Source organism: Sorghum bicolor, chromosome 4 (assembly GCF_000003195.3).
Source record: "Sorghum bicolor cultivar BTx623 chromosome 4, Sorghum_bicolor_NCBIv3, whole genome shotgun sequence".
In the NCBI taxonomy this organism is placed as follows: domain Eukaryota; kingdom Viridiplantae; phylum Streptophyta; class Magnoliopsida; order Poales; family Poaceae; genus Sorghum; species Sorghum bicolor.
In genome coordinates this window covers 33,580,848-33,599,830 of record NC_012873.2, presented here as the reverse complement: position 1 = coordinate 33,599,830, position 18,983 = coordinate 33,580,848, and the positions used below count along the sequence as shown (strand labels likewise).

Below are 18,983 nucleotides of genomic sequence, written 5' to 3'. Positions count from 1 at the left end.
GAATCGACATAGTGCTAATTTCCCCTCGGGGGAAGAAATATGAGTTCTCCTTGCCGATTGTTGCCACGTCGACGAATAATCAAGCTGAGTATCAAGCTTTGATAAAGGGGTTCGAATTGCTAAGGGAAGTTCGTGCTGATGCTGTTGAAATCTTCAGAGATTCTATGCTGGTTATAAATCAGTTGGCTAGAAGCTATGAGTGCCGAAGCGAGGTTTTGATAACTTGTTATGAAAGGAGTATGCAACTGTTGAAGGAATTCAAAGATTTCCATTTAGAGCATGTTCCTCGATTGCATAATGAGGAGGCCAATCGGTTGGCTCAACATGGCTCAGGGTATCAGCCCATGATTAATGCAATATCGGCAATCGGCGCCGATGATTGGAGGAAAGAAATCATTGATTATTTGAAGGATCCATCCAAGAAAGTTGAGAGACGTGTTAGGTTTCAAGCCACCAAGTATGTGCTCCTCGAAGATGAATTGTATTATCGAACTATTGATGGAATTCTTCTCAGATGCTTAGGTGATGATGAGCCTAGAAGTTTGATGGGAGAGATCCCTGAGGGAGTGTGTGGAGCGCATCAATCGGCATTCAAGATGAAGTGGATGATTAGAAGAAATGGGTATTATTGGCCGACTATACTTGAGGATTGCTTTAAGTATTTCAAAGGGTGTCAGGGATGTCAGAAGTTTGGCAATGTTCAAAGGGCACCTGCATCGGCCATGAATCCTATCATCAAGCCTTGGCCGTTCCGAGGGTGGGCTATTGATTTAATCGGTCAGATTTATCCCCCATCTAGCAAAGGACATAAGTTTATCTTGGTTGCCACCGATTATTTCACCAAATGGGTTGAAGCTATTCCTTTGAAGAAAGTTACATCGGCCAATATGATTGATTTTGTGAAAGAGCATATTATCTACCGGTTTGGAATTCCTCAAACAATTACTACCGATCAGGGTACTATGTTCACATCAGGGGAGTTTGATGAATTTGCAATTGGTATGGGAATTAAAGTGTTAAATTCTTCTCCTTACTATGCTCAAGCTAATGGGCAGGCCGAGGCATCTAACAAAGGAATTATCAAGCTTATTAAACGAAAGATTGAAGAAAATCCTAGGAGGTGGCACACATTGTTAAACGAAGCTTTGTGGTCGTACCGGATGGCTTGTCTTGGATCGACTAAGGTTTCACCTTATCAGTTGGTGTATGGGCATGATGCAGTGTTACCTTGGGAAATTAAGACTGGGTCTAGGCTCTTTTCAAGATCAATTGGCTGCCGATGATTATGCTACTTTGATGACAGACGAGTTGGATGATCTAGCAGGACATCGGCTAAGGGCTTTGATGAGTATAGAAGAGAATAAGAAGAGAGTTGCCAGATGGTATGATAAGAAGGTAAAAACTAAGGAGTTTGCCGATGGAGACTTAGTATGGAAATTAATCTTACCGATTGGGACTAAAAGTTCAAAATTTGGGAAGTGGTCTCCCAACTGGGAGGGTCCCTATCGGATAAATCGATCGACTCCTGGTAATGCCTATATTTTAGAAACTCTCGAAGGAGTTGAATTTCCTAGAGCATTAAATGGCAAATATCTAAAAAAGTACTACCCCAGCATATGGGTCGATGCATGAAAGTTTAAGTGCCGATAACATTCCTATCGACTGGATCAAAATGTATCTGGAGCTAGACTTAGTGTTTTAAAAGGTGCCGATAACAATCCTATCGGCTAGACCAAGATACTGGGAATGCTCAAAAGGAGAGAGTAGGATGCATCGCCGATGAAGAGTTCATATGTTCAACAGCGCCTGGATTGTCGATATGGCGCGCAGATGGATCTGGTTGGCTTCTTCTATCTCCTTCACGTCGTCATCGGCAGAGCCCTCCACTGGCTTCAGCTTCTTCTTCATCTGCAGCGCCTTGCGACCATGGACGTTTCGCTCTTGTTCAAGAAGTTTGATCGCCTTAGGCAGCTGGTTCTCCTCTTGCTGAGCTTGGGACAAGGCATCCTCTACTTGCTTGAGTTCTACCAACAGGGCTTCTCTTTTTGCCGACAGGTCAGAGATCTTGTGCTTCAGAGCATCTCCTGAGGACTTTAAGGTGTCGATGTTCTTGTGCTTCTCATCGGCAAGGAGCTTCACCTTCATCATCTCCTTAGAGAGTTGGGCATGAGCAGCTCTATCGGCAAGACGTTGGGCAGCAATCTGGTACTGCAGTTGTCGGCTCTCTAGATGTGCAGCTTGAAAAAGAACTTCTTCAGCGTTGGCAGGAATCTGGACCCTGAGGGTCTTGAACAAAGCCTTGGCCGGATCAGAATTATCAACCAGTTGGGCTATGTCTTGATGAAGGAGGGCTGACAATTCTTCCAATTTCGCCCTGATTTCTACCAATGTGATTCCGACTGCTCGAGAAGAGCTTGCTTCCTCACCTTCATCTTCAGAGATGTCGATGGCAAAGGAGAACAAACTATCGGGGGAGTCCTGTTCCTAAAAAGGAAATGGAATAAGTTATCCTATGGTTGAGTATTGATAAATGATACAGACAGAGATTGGATAACTTACTTGTTTCAGGGCAATCTCTCGCCTCTGACTAGATGATGCCGATGGAATCACCAGCTGATCTGCTGGGGTTGCCGATGGGACTATGTCGGCTGAAAGAATAATAGAGATAATCGTAAGATAGAGGAAATAAGGTCATCGGCAGTAATTTCGTAGAAAGTGTGTTACCTTGAGGAGGAGCAATACTTGTCTGGATGGAGGAAACTACCGATGCTATAATGGAACCTGCTGGATCGGTAGTTTGCTCATGACTGCGATAAGCTCTCTCAATTGATGTTCAGTTGGGAAACACATGCTAAAATGGCCGTTTTGGGGTCTGTCAATAGAATGGTAGTTTGAAATGTTTCCAAAATCGGCAATAAGATCAGATTCTATATCCAGCATGAAATCTGTTGGTGGAATTTCTTCCTTTTGTGGCTCAGAACTTGGGATAGCTAAAGTAGATGGAAAATTTGGCAGAGTGTCTACTTCGGCTTCGTGGGTTTCACCATGAAGGGTATTATCCATCTCAGCTTCTAGGATTCTATCTAGGATCACTCTAGCGTCATCAGTAGGGATGCAAAAGAAAGAACCACTAGACATTGTATGTAGCATTTGTTTATGATCTTTCTAAAGACCTCGAAAAAAGTGAAATAAAAGAACAGGGTCTTCAAGATTAAGGTTTGGACCAGATTCTAAAAGGTCAGAAAAATGTTTCCAGGATTTTCCCAAAGTTTCATTATCTTTTTGTTTAAAAGATAGGACTTCGAGTCTAAGGTCGTCGATACGGTCAAGGGAATAAAAATCTAGACAAAAGTTGGCTCGTAAGACTCCCCATTCACCTTGTTGTTGACTTACCTTCTGATTATACCATTGTCTAGCTTCTCCCCTTAAAGAAAAAGGAAAAAGCTTCCAATGTAAAGTTTTATTAGAAATGCCTTCAATGCGAAGACAATCACATATTTGCTCAAAATCTCTAATATGAAGGTAGGGGTTTTCGTCTTCCTTTCTTGAAAAAGATAGGTTTTGAATCATGGCAATCAACCTAGAACTTAACCTATACTGGGATGTTTGGATAAGCTGTGATGACTCCCATGGTAAAAGGTCAGTTTCCGAAGGTGTTACAAATTGATAGATCGATTTAGAATCTTGGTTTTCCATAAGGTAAGAGTAAAGAAAATAAAGAATATAAAAAGATAAGAAAAAAGATAAAAGTATAGATACAAGCTAGTAGTAAGACTCAAGGTTATCTCAGCAAACCATCTTTCTCCCCGGCAACGGCGCCAGAAATGCTTGTTCATATTTCGTAACGCAATTAGAATTAATCTGCAAGTGCACGGATATCGGTGAGCACTTCACCCGAGATGTTATCCAGAGTATCGTATTTATATTTTTACCACTAGGAGAAAGCGTGCATCTGACTAACCCAGTCAAGTGCTACGAACCTTTAGGCTACAAACTATGTGACTCGATGTGAGTGATGTATAGAGAAGACTACAACTACACTCTCGTTCTTACCTTGGTAAGGATGATCTACTGTTCTGTTGGGGAGGCTCACGGAATCTAGACACCACAAAGGATGTTCGACCCGCACCTATAAACCCTATCGATCCTGCTAACGGGATATGGGCTACAAAGGTAACTCAGAAATGTCATGTTCCTTGCTACTACTACGGTCTAGCTAGTCAGGGGATATCTATGAGTATGCTAGCCCAAACACCATGTTTACGCTTGAGATGATTACTCTAAACTCTACGCGAAGAGATCAAAGTAAACTCATAAACCAAAGAACAATAAAACAAAGAACTTACTAGAATTTAGAAGTCGAAATACTAAAGAATCCTTGGAGCAAGCTTAGGTTAGGAGACTTGATCCCGCAGGTACAACCTCGGAGTAGTCACCGACAGGCCGGGCTTCCTCCAATCTACACGTCCACTCTATCTCTCTCAATCTAGTAGAACTAGTCTACTCTCACATTGGATGCTACGCCCTATGAGGTGGGAACCCTAAGGAACCTCTCTCTCTCTGAATCCTCTCTGGAAAATATGCTAATGAATAATTGGATTCTCTCCTCTAGGGGCCAGGGGGCCTTGCTTATATAGTCTTTTCACATGAATCTAGGCCGTCAGATCAAACTGACATTGATTGAACGGTTCTCCTTAATCCTTTAGGTCGGTGGAGCATAATCCGTGAGACTAGTGTTGATTGGCCAGGAGAGGAGCGCGGGTGCCCAAGGGGGGAGGGCGGGCGCCCTGCCCCCGGGCCCGATCGGCCTCCCGTTCGTTCTCGTGGCTTCTCGACTCTTCTAGATGTTGAATAATCACGGTGCACATTAATATCTCTATGTAAACCCGACATGTGGGCCTTTCTTCCATGTTTCCTGATAACCCCCTGCAGAAATAGATAAACAACAAAACTCATGGAATTATGTCAGATCAAACCCTAATTCTAGATGTTGCTTGTATATTGGTCCTTTTCCTTGTTTATTTCATAATTAAAATTGATACTTAAGAACCGTCAACAGTCCTGTCAAAGTCTTGCTTGCTTAAGCGATTGCATGATGCTTTTTGTCCTTGGTTTGGCCGAGGACCGCCCCAATAGCATAATCGCTGGCATCACACATGATCTCAAAGGGTAGCGACCAATCCGGAGGTTGGATAATGGGCACTGAGATGAGTGCCTTCTTTATGGTTTCGAAAGCTCTTAAGCACTCATCTGTGAACTCAAATGGAATGTCTTTTGCTAAAAGGGCTCTCAGCGGCTGGGTGATTTGTGAAAAATCTTTTATAAATCGTCTATAAAACCGGCGTGGCCTAGAAAGCTGTGAATTCCCTTGATGTTCATAGGGGGAGGTAGTTGTTCTATGACTTTTATTTTTGCTTTATCTACCTCGATTCCCCGTTCACACACTAAGTGTCCCAAAACAATGCCTTCTCAGACCATAAAGTGGCATTTTTCCCAATTAAGTACCAGGTCCTTCTCTTGGCATCTTTGCAAAAGTTTGTCCAAATTTTCAAGGCAATGATCGAAAGTTTTTCCATAGACCGAAAAGTCGTCCATGAAAACTTCCATGATCTCCTCGATCATTTCCGAGAAAATGGACATCATGCATCTTTGGAATGAGGCGGGTGCATTGCACAACCCAAACGACATTCTTCTGTATGCATACGTTCCATATGGGCATGTGAACGTAGTTTTTCTTTGATCATCGGGATGGATGGGAATTTGGTGATAACCAGAATACCCATCGAGGAAACAGAAATAGGAGTGTTTCGCCAATTGTTCCAACATCTCATCGATGAAGGGCAATGGGAAATGATCCTTTTTAGTTGCCGTGTTATGTTTTCTGTAATCAATACACATTCTCCATCCCGTGACGGTACACTGAGGGATAAGCTCGTTCTTAGCGTTCTTAACTACCGTCATTCCTCCTTTTTTTGGAACCACTTGGACGGGACTAACCCAGTCGCTATCTGGTATGGGATAAATAATCCCGGCATGAAAAAGTTTGAGGACTTCCTTTTTCACGACTTCCCTCATCACATTATTGAGCCTGCGCTGTGGTTCACGTGTGGGCGAGCTTGCAGGGTCAATAGGTATACGATGGGTACAGAGTGTTGGGCTAACCCCCTTGAGGTCTTGCAAGGAATACCTGAAGACCGACCTACGCTTTTCTAAAATGGCGATGAGTCGAGAGGTTTCATCATCAGAAAGCTTATCACTAATGATGATGGGCGTGTTTTTGTCACCATGAAGAAAAGCATATCTTAATCCTTCGGGTAGGGTTTTTAGCTCAACTGGAGGTGGAGTCGGCACTTCCTCCTTAGGAAGTTCGAGGATTTCTCCTGTGTCATCCTCTTCTTCTATAAAGAAGTTAGAGTTATTTTCTAAGGATGTCTCAGGAGTTTCGAATGGCATTACCGACATAACCTCCTTGGGCATCGAAGAACATGGAGGTTCTGCTATCGAGTTTCTAGCTCGAGAGAATGGGATCGAAAATTTATTCCTCCCTATCATTACATCTAATTCCCCTATGTTGGAGGCATCATAAAAGAATGTCTCCAAGGGGTGCCCAATCAGCACATCGAAGCCTGTGTCGTCAAAGATATGAAAATCTAGAGTCAAGACGACATATTCATGCTGAATGTTCACGTTGTAAACCACTCCTTGTCCCGTTTTAATGGACCGTGTTCCATCTATAAAAGTCAAGTTGGTAGGAACTAAAGTCTTATCACCAAGATGGGTGAGTGCAAAGCCTGAGGAGACTATGTTTCCTCCTACCGTGGGATTATGCAATGTCTCTACCCAATCATCCTGGATCTTTTTTTGACCAAAAAAATACTGTGGGGGAGGTCCCCACAGTGCCGACCTTTTGTATTAAAGAAATAAAGAAGAGAGTACAGGAGCTTACAAAGAGAAATTAACTAAAAGCATCTAACCAAACACAAAAGGCTGATCTAAGATCATCCTTGAATCTAACAGATTGTAGAAAACACTAATTTTTGAAATTTACAAACCAAAGGCTAATGCTTGGTTGTCTTCTCTGGAAGACTTTGTCATTTCGTAGTTTCCAAAGCTCCCATGACGCTATCATTGCAGCTTCTCTGAAGAAAGGTGTCTGGTTTGCAATATTGGCTTGCATGAGTCTATCATGTAGATGGAGCTAGTTGTCCCAGACGAAGTGAAGCTTGTTCCAGCAGTTTCTGGCAAAAGGGCACTGGAAAAATAGATGCTCAGTTGTCTCTTCTTCTCTGAGGTCACACATGATACATAGTGTGTTGTCCTGTACATTGAGGTGTCGGCGCTGGAGCATAGATTTAGTGTTCAATCTGTCCACCAATATGAGCCATATGAAGAACTTTATTCTTGGGGTGCATTTTGCTTTCCACATTACTCTGAAGACTGGGTGTGCCTCCACTATACTGAAAACATGATTGTAGAACTTCTTCGCAGTGTATGTATTTCCCCAAATTGGTTGCCATTTGTCTTTTGCATCTGAGTCATAAGGCAGTTCTTGCAACTGGGTTTGGAGTTCTTCTAATTCCCGAGAGGCTTGTTCGGACAATGGTAAGTTGAAGATGTCATCTAGGTGTACTGTTTGCATTAATTCTAGGACTGAGGCATCTTCCTTCTTTGCAAAGGATGCTAGTCTAGGGTAAGTCTGGGACAAGATGTTGATTCCCCAAGAGTCTTCCCAGAAGCAAACTGAAGCACCATTGCCAAGTTGACATCTTGCTATTGTTCTGAACAATTCATTTAATCTCAACAGGTGCTTCCACCAGAAGGATCCCATCTCTCTTGTAGCATGAGGCACTCTGTTTCTGTAGTAGCGGTGCCATACAATCTGAACCCACGGAATATCAGCTTTGTTGTAAAACTTGTTTAATTGTTTGAGCAAAAGAGCATCATTTTGCACTTTTAGGTTAATAACACCTAGACCTCCTTTTTCCTTGGGCTGCTGAACAACTGGCCAAGCTACCATGTTTCCTCCCTTTTTCTCAGGATCATTTCCCCTCCAGAGACACTGCTTCCTAGCTCTATCAATATATTCAATGACACCTTTGGGAAGCTTAATTGTGCACATAGCATATGTTGTAATTGGGGTGATTGCAGAATTTACCATCTCTAATCTACCTGCCTGTGATAGCCAAATAGAGCAGGATGATAGCCTTTTGTCCACTCTGTCTAGAATTGGGGTCAGGTCTTCCATTCTCGGTTTAGTAGTTCCCAGTGAATGGTTCGTGAAGGTGAGCAAATCTGAATTACTTCAGACGAAGACTCTCTTTCATTCGTCGATTCATTGCTCATGATCGCTGTCAAGTCGTTAACGGATTTTTAAGGGAATCACGATCAGGTTCTGGTGTGACACGAACATGATTGATCTTCTTTTTATTATACTTCGAATAACTACCGAAATCGTCAATGAAATCGTCATCAAAGCATGGAAGGGCATAGGGTAGTGGGTTATCTCTTAGCTCATCTGGTTCGGGTGAGGATGTCTCATGGTGTGCATTTGTTTCGGCCTTAGCCGAAGAGACTTCCTCAAAACACAGCTCTAGTTCTACGTGGAAGGGTTCTAAGGGGGGAGTATTCTCTAGAATGCGATATAGCAGAGATTCTATCTCCTCTGCAATTTTGTGTGTGAATGATCCTCCCGCGGACGTGTCAAGCATTAGGGCCGATTCCTTGTTAAGCCCTAACCAAAAGTGTTGTAATAGCACATGGTTGGGGATAGACAAGTCTGGGCCAGATTTGGTCAAAGTTGTGAATCTGTCCCAAGCTGCTCCTAGGGATTCCTTCTCTTCTTGACGGAAGTTGAGAATCTCTTGACGTAGGGCAGCAATTCGGGATAAGGTGTAGAATGCTAGGCAAAATTTATTTCGCAATTCTTCCCAATTGCCAGCTACCTTCCCTACGTTCTGGGCGTACCATTGCCTCACCCTCTCATTAAGAAAGAAGGCAAACAATTTCCACCACATTGTCTCGGGTGACATGCCAGCAATGGTGAGGCATGCACAGAGCTGCTCAAATTCCCTCAAGTGGTGATATGGGTTTTCGTAATCTAAGCCTGAGAAGGATTGTTCCCAAACCATGGCTATAAAAGCCGGCCGGAGTTCGTAACTCGAAGCTGTGATGGGCTTCACGGATTGTGGAGGTGTGGCGAACTCGGCCTTGGGAGCAGACATATCGGAGATGGTAGGTTGCTCCATCGGAACAAAGTAAGAAAAGAAAGGTAAAAACAAAAGATACACGGGCAACTAGGTTCGGATACTAAGATGACAACCGTTCCCCGGCAACGGTGCCAGAAATGCTTGTTGGTGCTTCTTAGCGACAGCAGAAAAATCCACAAGCGCACGGAAGTACCGTTGTAGGACTTCACCCGGAAGTATTCAGGGTATCGTATTTATCCGTAGGGAACGACAAAATGTCACTTAGACTATAAACTAATCACCCTAGAAGATAGAAGGGACGAGAACACGGCTGAGAGGATACACTAAAGTGATGAACCACTAAGTGGAAAGACCTTCCCACTACTTGCTTGCTTCAGGCCCACTGAGAGTCCTAGGTAACTAGGCGATCCCAGTATCAGCACTACGCTACGACTGATCGTGGGGGATTACTATGGATGACAAATGTTGTCACTACACTAACACCTACCCCTCTGCCCAAAAGCCATACCACATACGAAGGTAGCCCACAACCTAGACACCATGTCTACGAAGGTGACTACTGCTCTAGCGATGCGCAGGATTATCCGTCTCTATCAGGAGTCCTCTTACTAGAGCACCCGTTCTAAGAACGAGCGACGATCCCACAAGCAAATAGCTTTATAAAAGTAATTCAATTAATGAATCAAAAACTGAAATGTAACACAAACCTCTTACTTTAAGTAGTAAGAACAAATGTATAGGTTCAAGAAGGAGTGAGAGCCGACAGGTTCGGCACTTCGTCCACCCTAGAGTAGAACTTGCTTCGACCCCGCTTCTATACTTCAACTCTGGCCTCTCTCTCTAGCCTAAGTCTAGAATAGCTGGAGCTAAACTAATGGAAAAATAAAGCACCACTCCTATTTCTTGTATCTTGATATATATAAATGGAGGAGTGGGCGTCTCAATTTATAGCTCCATAAGACGGTTCGGGGCGATCTAAATTTGGTACTAGGTGAAACCATCCTATGCATGCCGCCAGGCAACCGCCTGAAAAAGGTGGGACCGAGTTGCCACCACAGGGGGTGCGCTCGCACCAATGTGTGGCCGCACCACTGGTGGCCCCCCTGGCCACCGCATTCGCGTGGTCGGTTCGTCTCTAGGCCCTGATCCTTCCTGTGGTTACGGATGGATCCAGTTTGGTGTTTTGGTGGGCTTTTCCATTTAATCTTGATTTGCGCCTTTTCTGAAAATGCTTTCTTGAAGTGCACTTTCTCGTGTCTTTTGCGCCTTTCCACGTGTCATACCTGAAATTGATATTTACAACAAAGCTTGTGGAAAGGTTAGATAAAAGCCCTATCATCTATTTATTTTATTTATAAAAATTATGTTAATAATTGTAACATAAGAAGTGCCAACACATAGCATTAACCCAATCAACATCTCTCAAGGCTTCATCTATCTTCTTTGGCTTGATGTGTGACACAAAGGAGAAATGCTCACAAAATGATGCTAGTCTTGATCTAGTTTTCACACCTATTTGAATATCCCCAATGATATGATCCAACGGATGATCTCTTGTAATATTTGTTGGTTGGAGTTTTTGCACTTGATTGCTTGCACTTGGTTTATCATGAGATGATGTACTAGCTTGTTGATCTTGCACTTGAGTACTACTTATACTAGCTTGATTTTGATCATGAGAACCACTAGCTTACACATTAGAGGGAGTAAGCACTTGATTTTTATCATCTTCAACATCAATCACCTCTCTAGGCCTTAAATCACCAATGTCCATATTCTTCATAGCATCGGCCAACTGTAACACCCCAATGTTATGGTTGCATTCTTTCACATGCATAACATGAGCATCATCATCTTCATAAGCATATCATGATCATCATTTACCTTGGGTCATGACATTTTATGCAAAAGTATGATTTAACTTGCTTAAATATGCTTTCTATGCTTATGGTTGCTTGTGCCATGCTCATGTTTGTGTTCTATGCCTTGGTAAATAGGTCATCTTTGCTTAACTCAACTTTTGGAACAATGTTCATGTTGGTCCTCATCTAGTATGCACACATTTCTTACTCGTCGTGCATGCAATAGGTGCACCGGAAGCGGCAGCCTCGTTCGAGCTCGATCGGGTGAACCACAAAGGCCCAAAGATCACTCAGGAGACGGTGGTCTAGCCAGCCGGACAAGAGGAGCCCAAAGAGGAGGTCGAGTGCCCTAATCACGAGCCAGCTTCGTTCGTGAAAGGTAAGCCCCGGAGCATCTTAAGTCTCCCACTTTAATTTCAAGAGCATACTTGATTATGTTATATCTATTGATGCATTACGTATAGGAGTTGTGATGAAGCCCTTGCTGCATTATACCCTTTCCTTGTCCAGATATCTTACCACTACCTGGTTTTAGAGTTACGATCGTGTAGCAGCTTAGCCATGCTTTAATCGGTAGAAGTCGGGTGATGTCCTGTCACCTGCGCGAATTAGGGTTGTGTTGGATCACGATTGACTATATGTGCTATCGTGGGAAAGAACCTGATAAAATGACTTAAGCCGGGTGGAGTTTTGCAAGGTTGTACTAACTCCGTCTGTGGCAGCTAAGGACCGATCGTTGTACGTCCTCTTGTCATGTTGAACACATACCTAACACTTAGTTGGCCGGATAACTCATTCAGACCGTGAAGCCTAGTAGTATGACTCAGGCCGGAAGACCGGCAAGTATAAAGTGCGGACTACCAGAGGAAGTGCGGTGTGCGGGGGGCATTGCGTAAGACCAAAGGCAGGTGAGTTAAAAGTCCTGACCTCCCTGGCATAGTGGCAGCCCTGGGAGTGCGGCGCTGATGGGAGCCGCGATTCTTGAGTCATACCAAAGGTGACCCGCTTGCTCTCTGACGGGGGATGCTTTGGTGCGTGCTAGGAATAACCCTCTAGCTGGATAGGAATCGATTCGAAACACTGTCTCTCCCGGATAGTGAGAACTTGACAGAGCAGTGGCAAACGTAGCAATCACTAAGTACAATGGTTCTTGATAATGATGTTGATGGTAGCAAGGAAGAACATATGATGAACTTGATATGGTTATTATTGTTTGTAATCATCAAGTGAAGTGTTTAGTCCAGGTGCTAATCTAGTGGTAGGCTAATGATGATTAATATGATGCTTTTACAAATGGTGAACCATCCCCTTAAGCTTTTGGCAAATTTGTCTGAGTCAAGCCAGCTACAAATATACTTAGCCTTGCATGATCCTTGGTGTCTTTTATGTTTGGTTAGACAGGTAAGTCTAGCTGAGTACATCCTCGTACTCAGGGTTTATTCCCACCTGTTGCAGATGATGTCTTTTATGATGGCTTCTGCAAGACCTATCTCCATCCCGGTGGGGATGAGGACTAAACCGTTGGGTGAGGTTCTCTAATGACTTCGTACCCTGATGCTTTTGGTGGATGAGATGAGACTCTGGCAGTAACAAGAACTAGTGAAATGTGTGTGTAAACTATTTTGCTTCCGCTACTTCAAAACTTGTGTTGTAATAATTAAGTAACTCCGATGTGGTGCCGCTTCATCGGCAATGAATGACTATGTAACATCCGTTGTATTATGTTGAACTATTACGATCTTGGTTTGTTGCAAGTTGGTTTGAAGTCCTTCGTGATTTTAGTTGACTACTGGGATTATATGGGCTCAAGTCTGGAAACTTGATTGCTAGATCGATCGTTTCTATACTTGAACTCTTATAATTTGGTCGTTATGTGACAGCTGGTATCGGAGCCAGGTTCAGCATTATAAATGCAGCGTTTCTGTATTTAAAAAACAAAAGGGTTTTTAAATAAATTGTAAGAATCAATACCAAAATTATGCCAGTGGTCGAATCCTCCTTGCCCATATAAGGACTCTAGGTGGCTATTTAAGTACTGACTTGGGGGATTTTATTTATGCATCTCTGGCAGTACTCAGGTATGGATGTGTGATGACCACACTATGCTACCCTGTGGTCTAATGGTAGAGGTAGCCTTCATTTGTGAATTAGCCACATATGTCGCTAGATTTAAATTATGCAACGTCACACCTACGCTCTGGTAAGTGTGAGATGTGAGAGCATGATCGTCCAAACTGTGGTCTAGGGGAGTGTTCGCGGTGGTTTTCTGGAGTGGCTGCATGTCAAACCATGGAACCATGAAAGAAACTTAATTGGGGAGTATTTAACTTCTCGGGTAGCTGTGGTGTCGTTGTTTATGCATGTTGGGCATGTATAGCAATTTGCACTTAGTTTACTATTTTTTTGAGTGAGATATTGGGAATTGTTGGGCTGCAATGAAGTTTTCTGCAGGTACTCTAACAGCGCACGTGTAAATCGATAGTTACCATATCGAGAGACAAATGTATGCCACCGTATATCTGTTAGAATATTAAGTTCCTAAGTTTGTGAGGACGTACGGTTCGCGCATGCATCATATCGCATTCATACATACATTCTGTCTACTCCTTCCCTTACAATATCGTTCCTTTTAATTAAATAAATGTTGCTTAATTAATCCTCTCTTACCCACGGTTATTCCTTTCCACAGATGGACGTGCCCACCTCACCTCTCCCCCGTGACACCTTTCTGAGCGAGTTTGGCACTCCTACTCTGCTTTGGAGGGTGCTGCAATGAGTGGGGTATACTGAGCCACCTCAATACTCTTGGTGGGAGGTGGACATGACAGGAGACTTGCAGTGGTTCGCTATGCATGGAGTTGTCCCACCACATGGGGACAGGCCTGCATGGACTGGGTGGACTTGCAACTTAGATGGGCAGACCCCATGGGAAGCGGCTCAGGTTGCAGCCCATGCTATGCTGCTCAACATATGTCAGAGGTTTGGCGATGAGCTGACAGGAGGGCCAGCGGCCTCCATTCCCCATGCTGACCCAACGGTAACGGAGTGGAAGCATGTTGATGGTTGTGCGTTGGTCCGAGGTCGAGGAGAGCAAGCTGAGAGCTCCAGTCCTGCTATGAGTGCTATGATGGTTGTGCTCAACCTGTTCAGTCAGCGAGAGGACACCTATGCATAGATGATGGTGGCTGTTCGCCAGGCTCAGGAGATGCAACAGAAGGTTGAAAAGCGTGCTCGCAAGTTTCGTAAGCAAGCTAGACTCCTGGAGCAAGCTCAGAAGGACCGCAATGTCTGGGAAGACATTGCGGAGTACCGCAGGAAGCAGTGGGTGAAGGCCATTAGAGAGAGAGATCATAAGCAGGACCAGATGAATCAGTTGGCCAGAGAGAAGGAGACTGTGCAGGAGCGCTTGGTGTAGACCACTCGTGAGAGGGATACTGCACTCTGTGTGTTGGAGAACAGGCATCGGGCATGGGAGATGCACCGTATCCAGTCGCTTGAGTGGGAGAACTATCTGCAGGATTAGATTGAGGCTGGTCTTGTGCAGATTCACCGTCTCAACAATTTGCTACACCCTATTCCTCGCCATGTACCAGTGTACCCAGAGGTGGGACCTTAGGTGATCGTGGCTCATGATGATGGTATGGAGGTAGATGGACCGGTCGCGGCTGCACCACCTTTGCATGAGGACATGGAGGACGAGGAGCTCGAGCCGGTTAGCGTCGAGGATGGAGAGGCGATCTTCGACGCTGACTCGGACGACGAGTCTAGAGTGTAGTGGGTAGTTGGTAGTCACCCTATGAGGATCTTTTGGTAGTGTGACCTTTGGCAGCAGTTCTTTTGTAATCATGTTGTAATCCTGAACCTTGATCTTAGACTAGTACCTATACTGTGATGATGTAATAACTTCATGGACCTGATGTTGTATGATGTATTCATGTTCGATTGGTTGTGACGATACTTTCTGTTGTTGTGCATTTTACGGATATCTGTGTCATGTCACTACAAGCAATGTGCCATCTTTTGACATTTGATATATGTCATAATTCATGCAAAATAAGTCATAAATCACCATTTATGACACCAATTTGACGAAAACAGAAATGTCAAAAGATGTGCGTCTTTAATGATAGCTTGTGACGTTTAAGTGTTCATGTCATAATATTATGACATTAGTTTTACATGTCACAAGCGTTTATGACTTCTACTTTTATGTCATAGGTTCTTAGGCCTTGTCATGTAGGATGGTTCTTGATTTGGCTTGATCCATACCATCATGTACCCCACTCACATCAAACATTCTACATTAACATCCGCAGGTCCAACAATATATTCCATTCATGACCAAATCAATAGGTTGACAAGTCATTCATCAACATATTTATTACATTCATCACGAACACCAAACTATAGTTCAATGAGTGACCTTAGTCACAAGGTTATCTTAGATAAATAAACAAGTGAAAATCTCACATCCCTATCTCACAAGTGACCTTAGTCACCAAACTAATAGTTCAACAGGTGCTGCCAGCTAGTTTTTCTTGGTGTTAGGAGCATGAGTGGATACCTTAGGTTTCTGGAATTTCTCCATGTCCTATAGAAAACACATCAGAAACAAATATCAGTTGTTGAAAGAAATGAAAAAGTCAAAAGGATCTTTACATTTGTAAACTAAAGAAATCAAACAACAGTTACAATATTCTATACATATATGATCTCATTACACCAACATCATGCATTGTTTGAACAACACTCTAGAATATATCAATTAGGTTCACAACTAGTCATGTGCAAGTAAGCTGCCAACTAAAACACTACCGTTGCAAATTTATTACAGTTCTCTATTTATCAATTTAATAAAGCTAGCATACAAATAAAAGATGATAATACTTATAATCTCTAGCAAAGTTATGAGCATGTATATTCTCAAGTATGGTGGATAATTCTTTAAGTTTACTGTACAGCATGTCAACAAAAGAAACTTTAAGTTTACAAACAGTAACCTTCATTTCACATTTATATATGCAGATGTTTCAAAAATCACAATGCCGATTCAACATTACAAAAGCCTGTGATCTACTCCTATGCTCTAGATTCATATATTCTCAGCCAAACAGTAAACTACCACTTATCAAAAAGTGATGCGAAGAAGAAAAGAGATGGCTGCATTTACATGGGCATGGAAGAAACGAGATCACTGAAATCCAACCTATCGACTTTGAGTCGACCAATTCTCCATTAAGCCTCAAATCTCCATGTGCGCCCACATTAGATAGCACCAACCTCCATGTCTGTTTCCATGCCGTAGGTCTGCAGGCTCTATATTTTGCAATATAGAATGCGAAAAAACATGAGCATTGGATCCTAGATAGTCCAACTATGAGCTAATTTAATAGAAATATTAACATAGCCAATAGATACCTGTGTCACAGTCACATGTAATTAACTATGTGCACTATATGCCTAAAATAAGGAAGCAATAAGCAGTTAAAATAATACTGAATATGGAAACGGTTCTAGTTTAATTAGATAGATCAGCTCAGGAATACATACTAGAAGCATGTAGGAATACTAAGCATCTAGATCTTTTAGATACACCTAGGCTATTGTATATTACAGGCACGTAAGCGTCAGGGGTTTGTGATACTTGGATTCTCATAGACTACCTATAACAATGTTGTCAACTTACTAATTCTGTGGTCTAGTTGCAATGTCATAGTGTCATGCTCTAATGCCCTGCTGTGGTTCCTTAATATAGCCTGCTGGTCTTAGCCTGAAAAATAGAAAGAATGCATTAATTTCCTAACATACTGATTATCAGATGTTCCTAGCATATTAATTCTCAAATATTCTTATCCTGTCTGTAATCTAATAAATGCATGAATAGTCATAAGATAAATCTTATACCTACAGATGTGCCTTTCAATAGATATTGCACCAAAGTAGATTGAATAAAATATAATTTTGTTTAGTAGGTGACCAGCACACATCAATAAAATTCGTCCTCATATCAAATCACTAAGAATCCCTGTGCGTGGCCGGTATATAAGATTATTTTATGACTACAGATGCTGCTCGGTATCCAGAAGCCAGATCAACCACGGCATATACGCAGATTACAGATGCTGCAGCTCGGTATCCATAACCGCGGCATCACTAATAAATTCGTCCTCAAACCAAATCAAATCAAATCACTAATAAATCTTATACCTGCAGATGCTGCTGCTCGGTATCCAGAAGCCAGATCCAGGCCGGATACGTAGAGATCTGATAACAGGTTAAAAGATGCAGAATCATTATCCCCAGCCCTAAGATTAAGAAATAGACTCACCTAAGACGGCGCTGATGGGCTCTTCCAAGAGCTCGCCGCCAGTGCACCAGCAAGCGCCGCCGCTGCCATGAGACTCCTCGTGTGCGTGCGCGCGGCCAGCAAAGGGCGCCACGGCAGTGGTGCGTGCAGCTTTTGCTGCGCGCGTGCACCGGCGAGGTGTGCCGCGGTGGTGTCACCATCTTCTACCATCAGCTGCTCGGGCCATCGTCGCGCTGACCTTCGAGCTGCACAGTGGGCGGCGGCTGGCGTGAGCATGAAAGGCTGAGGGGATGAAAAGAGAAGTGAAGCTAGGGTTTGGGGGAGCCGGTTCCTGCTGATTTTGATCCTCCAAAATTGAAGACCAACCGTCCGATGCATCTGGTTGGCTGAGAAAGCTCAGGGCCTTCACAGGCTAGCCGTGGAGAAGGCTCAATAGCCTTCATCGGCCCACAAAATAACTGCAAATTTTCTATGCGTGCATAATATTTTTATGTGAGTTTTAGAAATACTTTTAGAAAATTTTTTATGGGAGCCGGCTTCCTGCTGATTTTTTTGCGTTTCTGTATTTTTTTGTCGGTTTATCGTGAAACCCACGGGAAAATGCTTTCTGTGCGTACCAAAAAAACACAAAGAAAAATCATCAGTCAAAGAAGTATTGGAGTTTCCGGTCTGTCCGCATATGACTTTTCTCCATGTATTGTTATTTTAACTCCTGGTAGAAAAAAATAAAAAAATTGAGAGAAAACTTAATATTTTCTAAGAGTTATTAAATATCTATAGGATAACTAATTCTATGTTTGTTAGTAATCGATACTCATAAATTAATTCTATATCTTCCTATCAATGACTCACTATGAAGTGATGCTAGGCCAATAAAGTGGCCTAAATACATAGAGAGAAATAAGAAAAATGTCTGTCTTAGATTTATGACAACGACAATTGACCATTATAACATGACAAAGATTGTCATGATATGGAGTTTGACTACATTGAAGACACTTTTTATGACATGAAATCATTTAAGTCACTAAGTTAAGATGGCTTTTAAAAGAACGTCATAAATTGATCGATTTAGTGACATTTTGATCACATGTCATGCCATAATCGTCATAAGTGTGTGTTGGGATTGGTGATGTTGTTTTGTGGAATTGAACTATTGTGCCTTTTACTGTAAAGTTATTCTCTCGAATATTTCAGGCATGATTATAAGTTCTTCTGTGGCAAATCTTGTCATCATCAATGCTCACTGACTGTGTCTTTACAGATGTCTCGCGGCACTCGAGGCGTGGAAAATTGTGCGAACATGAATCCACCCCCTCCTCCTCCACCACCAAATCCAGCTGAGGTGATGCAAATGATGGTGGAAAGCTAGAGGTTGCTCACTGAGACCATCAATCAGATGGCGAACCAGGGTGGTCGGAATGCACAACATGGGCCAGCACCCAATTAGTACAACAGTTTTAAGGATTTCAGGGATACCAAGCCCCCATCTTTCAGAGAGGCTGAAGAACCCCTTCAGGCAGAGGAGTGGCTGAACACGGTGGAGCAAAAGTTCCGCTTACTTCGGCTGACTGATAGTTTGAAGGCAGAGTATGCAGCTCATCAACT

At 42.9% G+C, this 18,983-nt stretch overlaps 1 protein-coding gene across 4 annotated transcripts; it reads right to left on the bottom strand.

The window, feature by feature from the left end:
• On the bottom strand, positions 15,386-17,667 carry LOC110435068. 4 transcript variants are annotated; one of them, XR_002452727.1, is made up of 4 exons: positions 17,276-17,667; positions 16,755-16,838; positions 16,239-16,384; positions 15,386-15,659 (listed from the first exon to the last, which is right to left on the bottom strand). XR_002452727.1 is itself a non-coding variant. In XM_021460399.1 (3 exons), exons 1-3 carry the CDS (start codon positions 17,573-17,575, stop codon positions 15,634-15,636), a joined length of 315 nt encoding a protein of 104 aa, XP_021316074.1. In that variant the 5' UTR covers positions 17,576-17,667; the 3' UTR covers positions 15,386-15,633. The 4 variants fall into 4 exon arrangements, 1 of the variants encoding a protein (XP_021316074.1); XR_002452728.1 differs by having other exon boundaries at positions 17,397-17,667; XR_002452729.1 differs by lacking the exon at positions 16,755-16,838.

What these genes read in the sequence shown, in the direction of transcription:
- LOC110435068 (XM_021460399.1), bottom strand. Translation starts at nt 17,575, where the DNA reads ATGGTGACACCACCGCGGCACACCTCGCCGGTGCACGCGCGCAGCAAA. An exon ending in GCCCATCAGCGCCGTCTTAG is followed by an intron (nt 16,385 to 17,396) that starts GTGAGTCTATTT and finishes TGCAAAATATAG; the next exon opens with AGCCTGCAGACCTACGGCAT. An exon ending in GGTCGACTCAAAGTCGATAG is followed by an intron (nt 15,660 to 16,274) that starts GTTGGATTTCAG and finishes TGTTTTCTATAG; the next exon opens with GACATGGAGAAATTCCAGAA.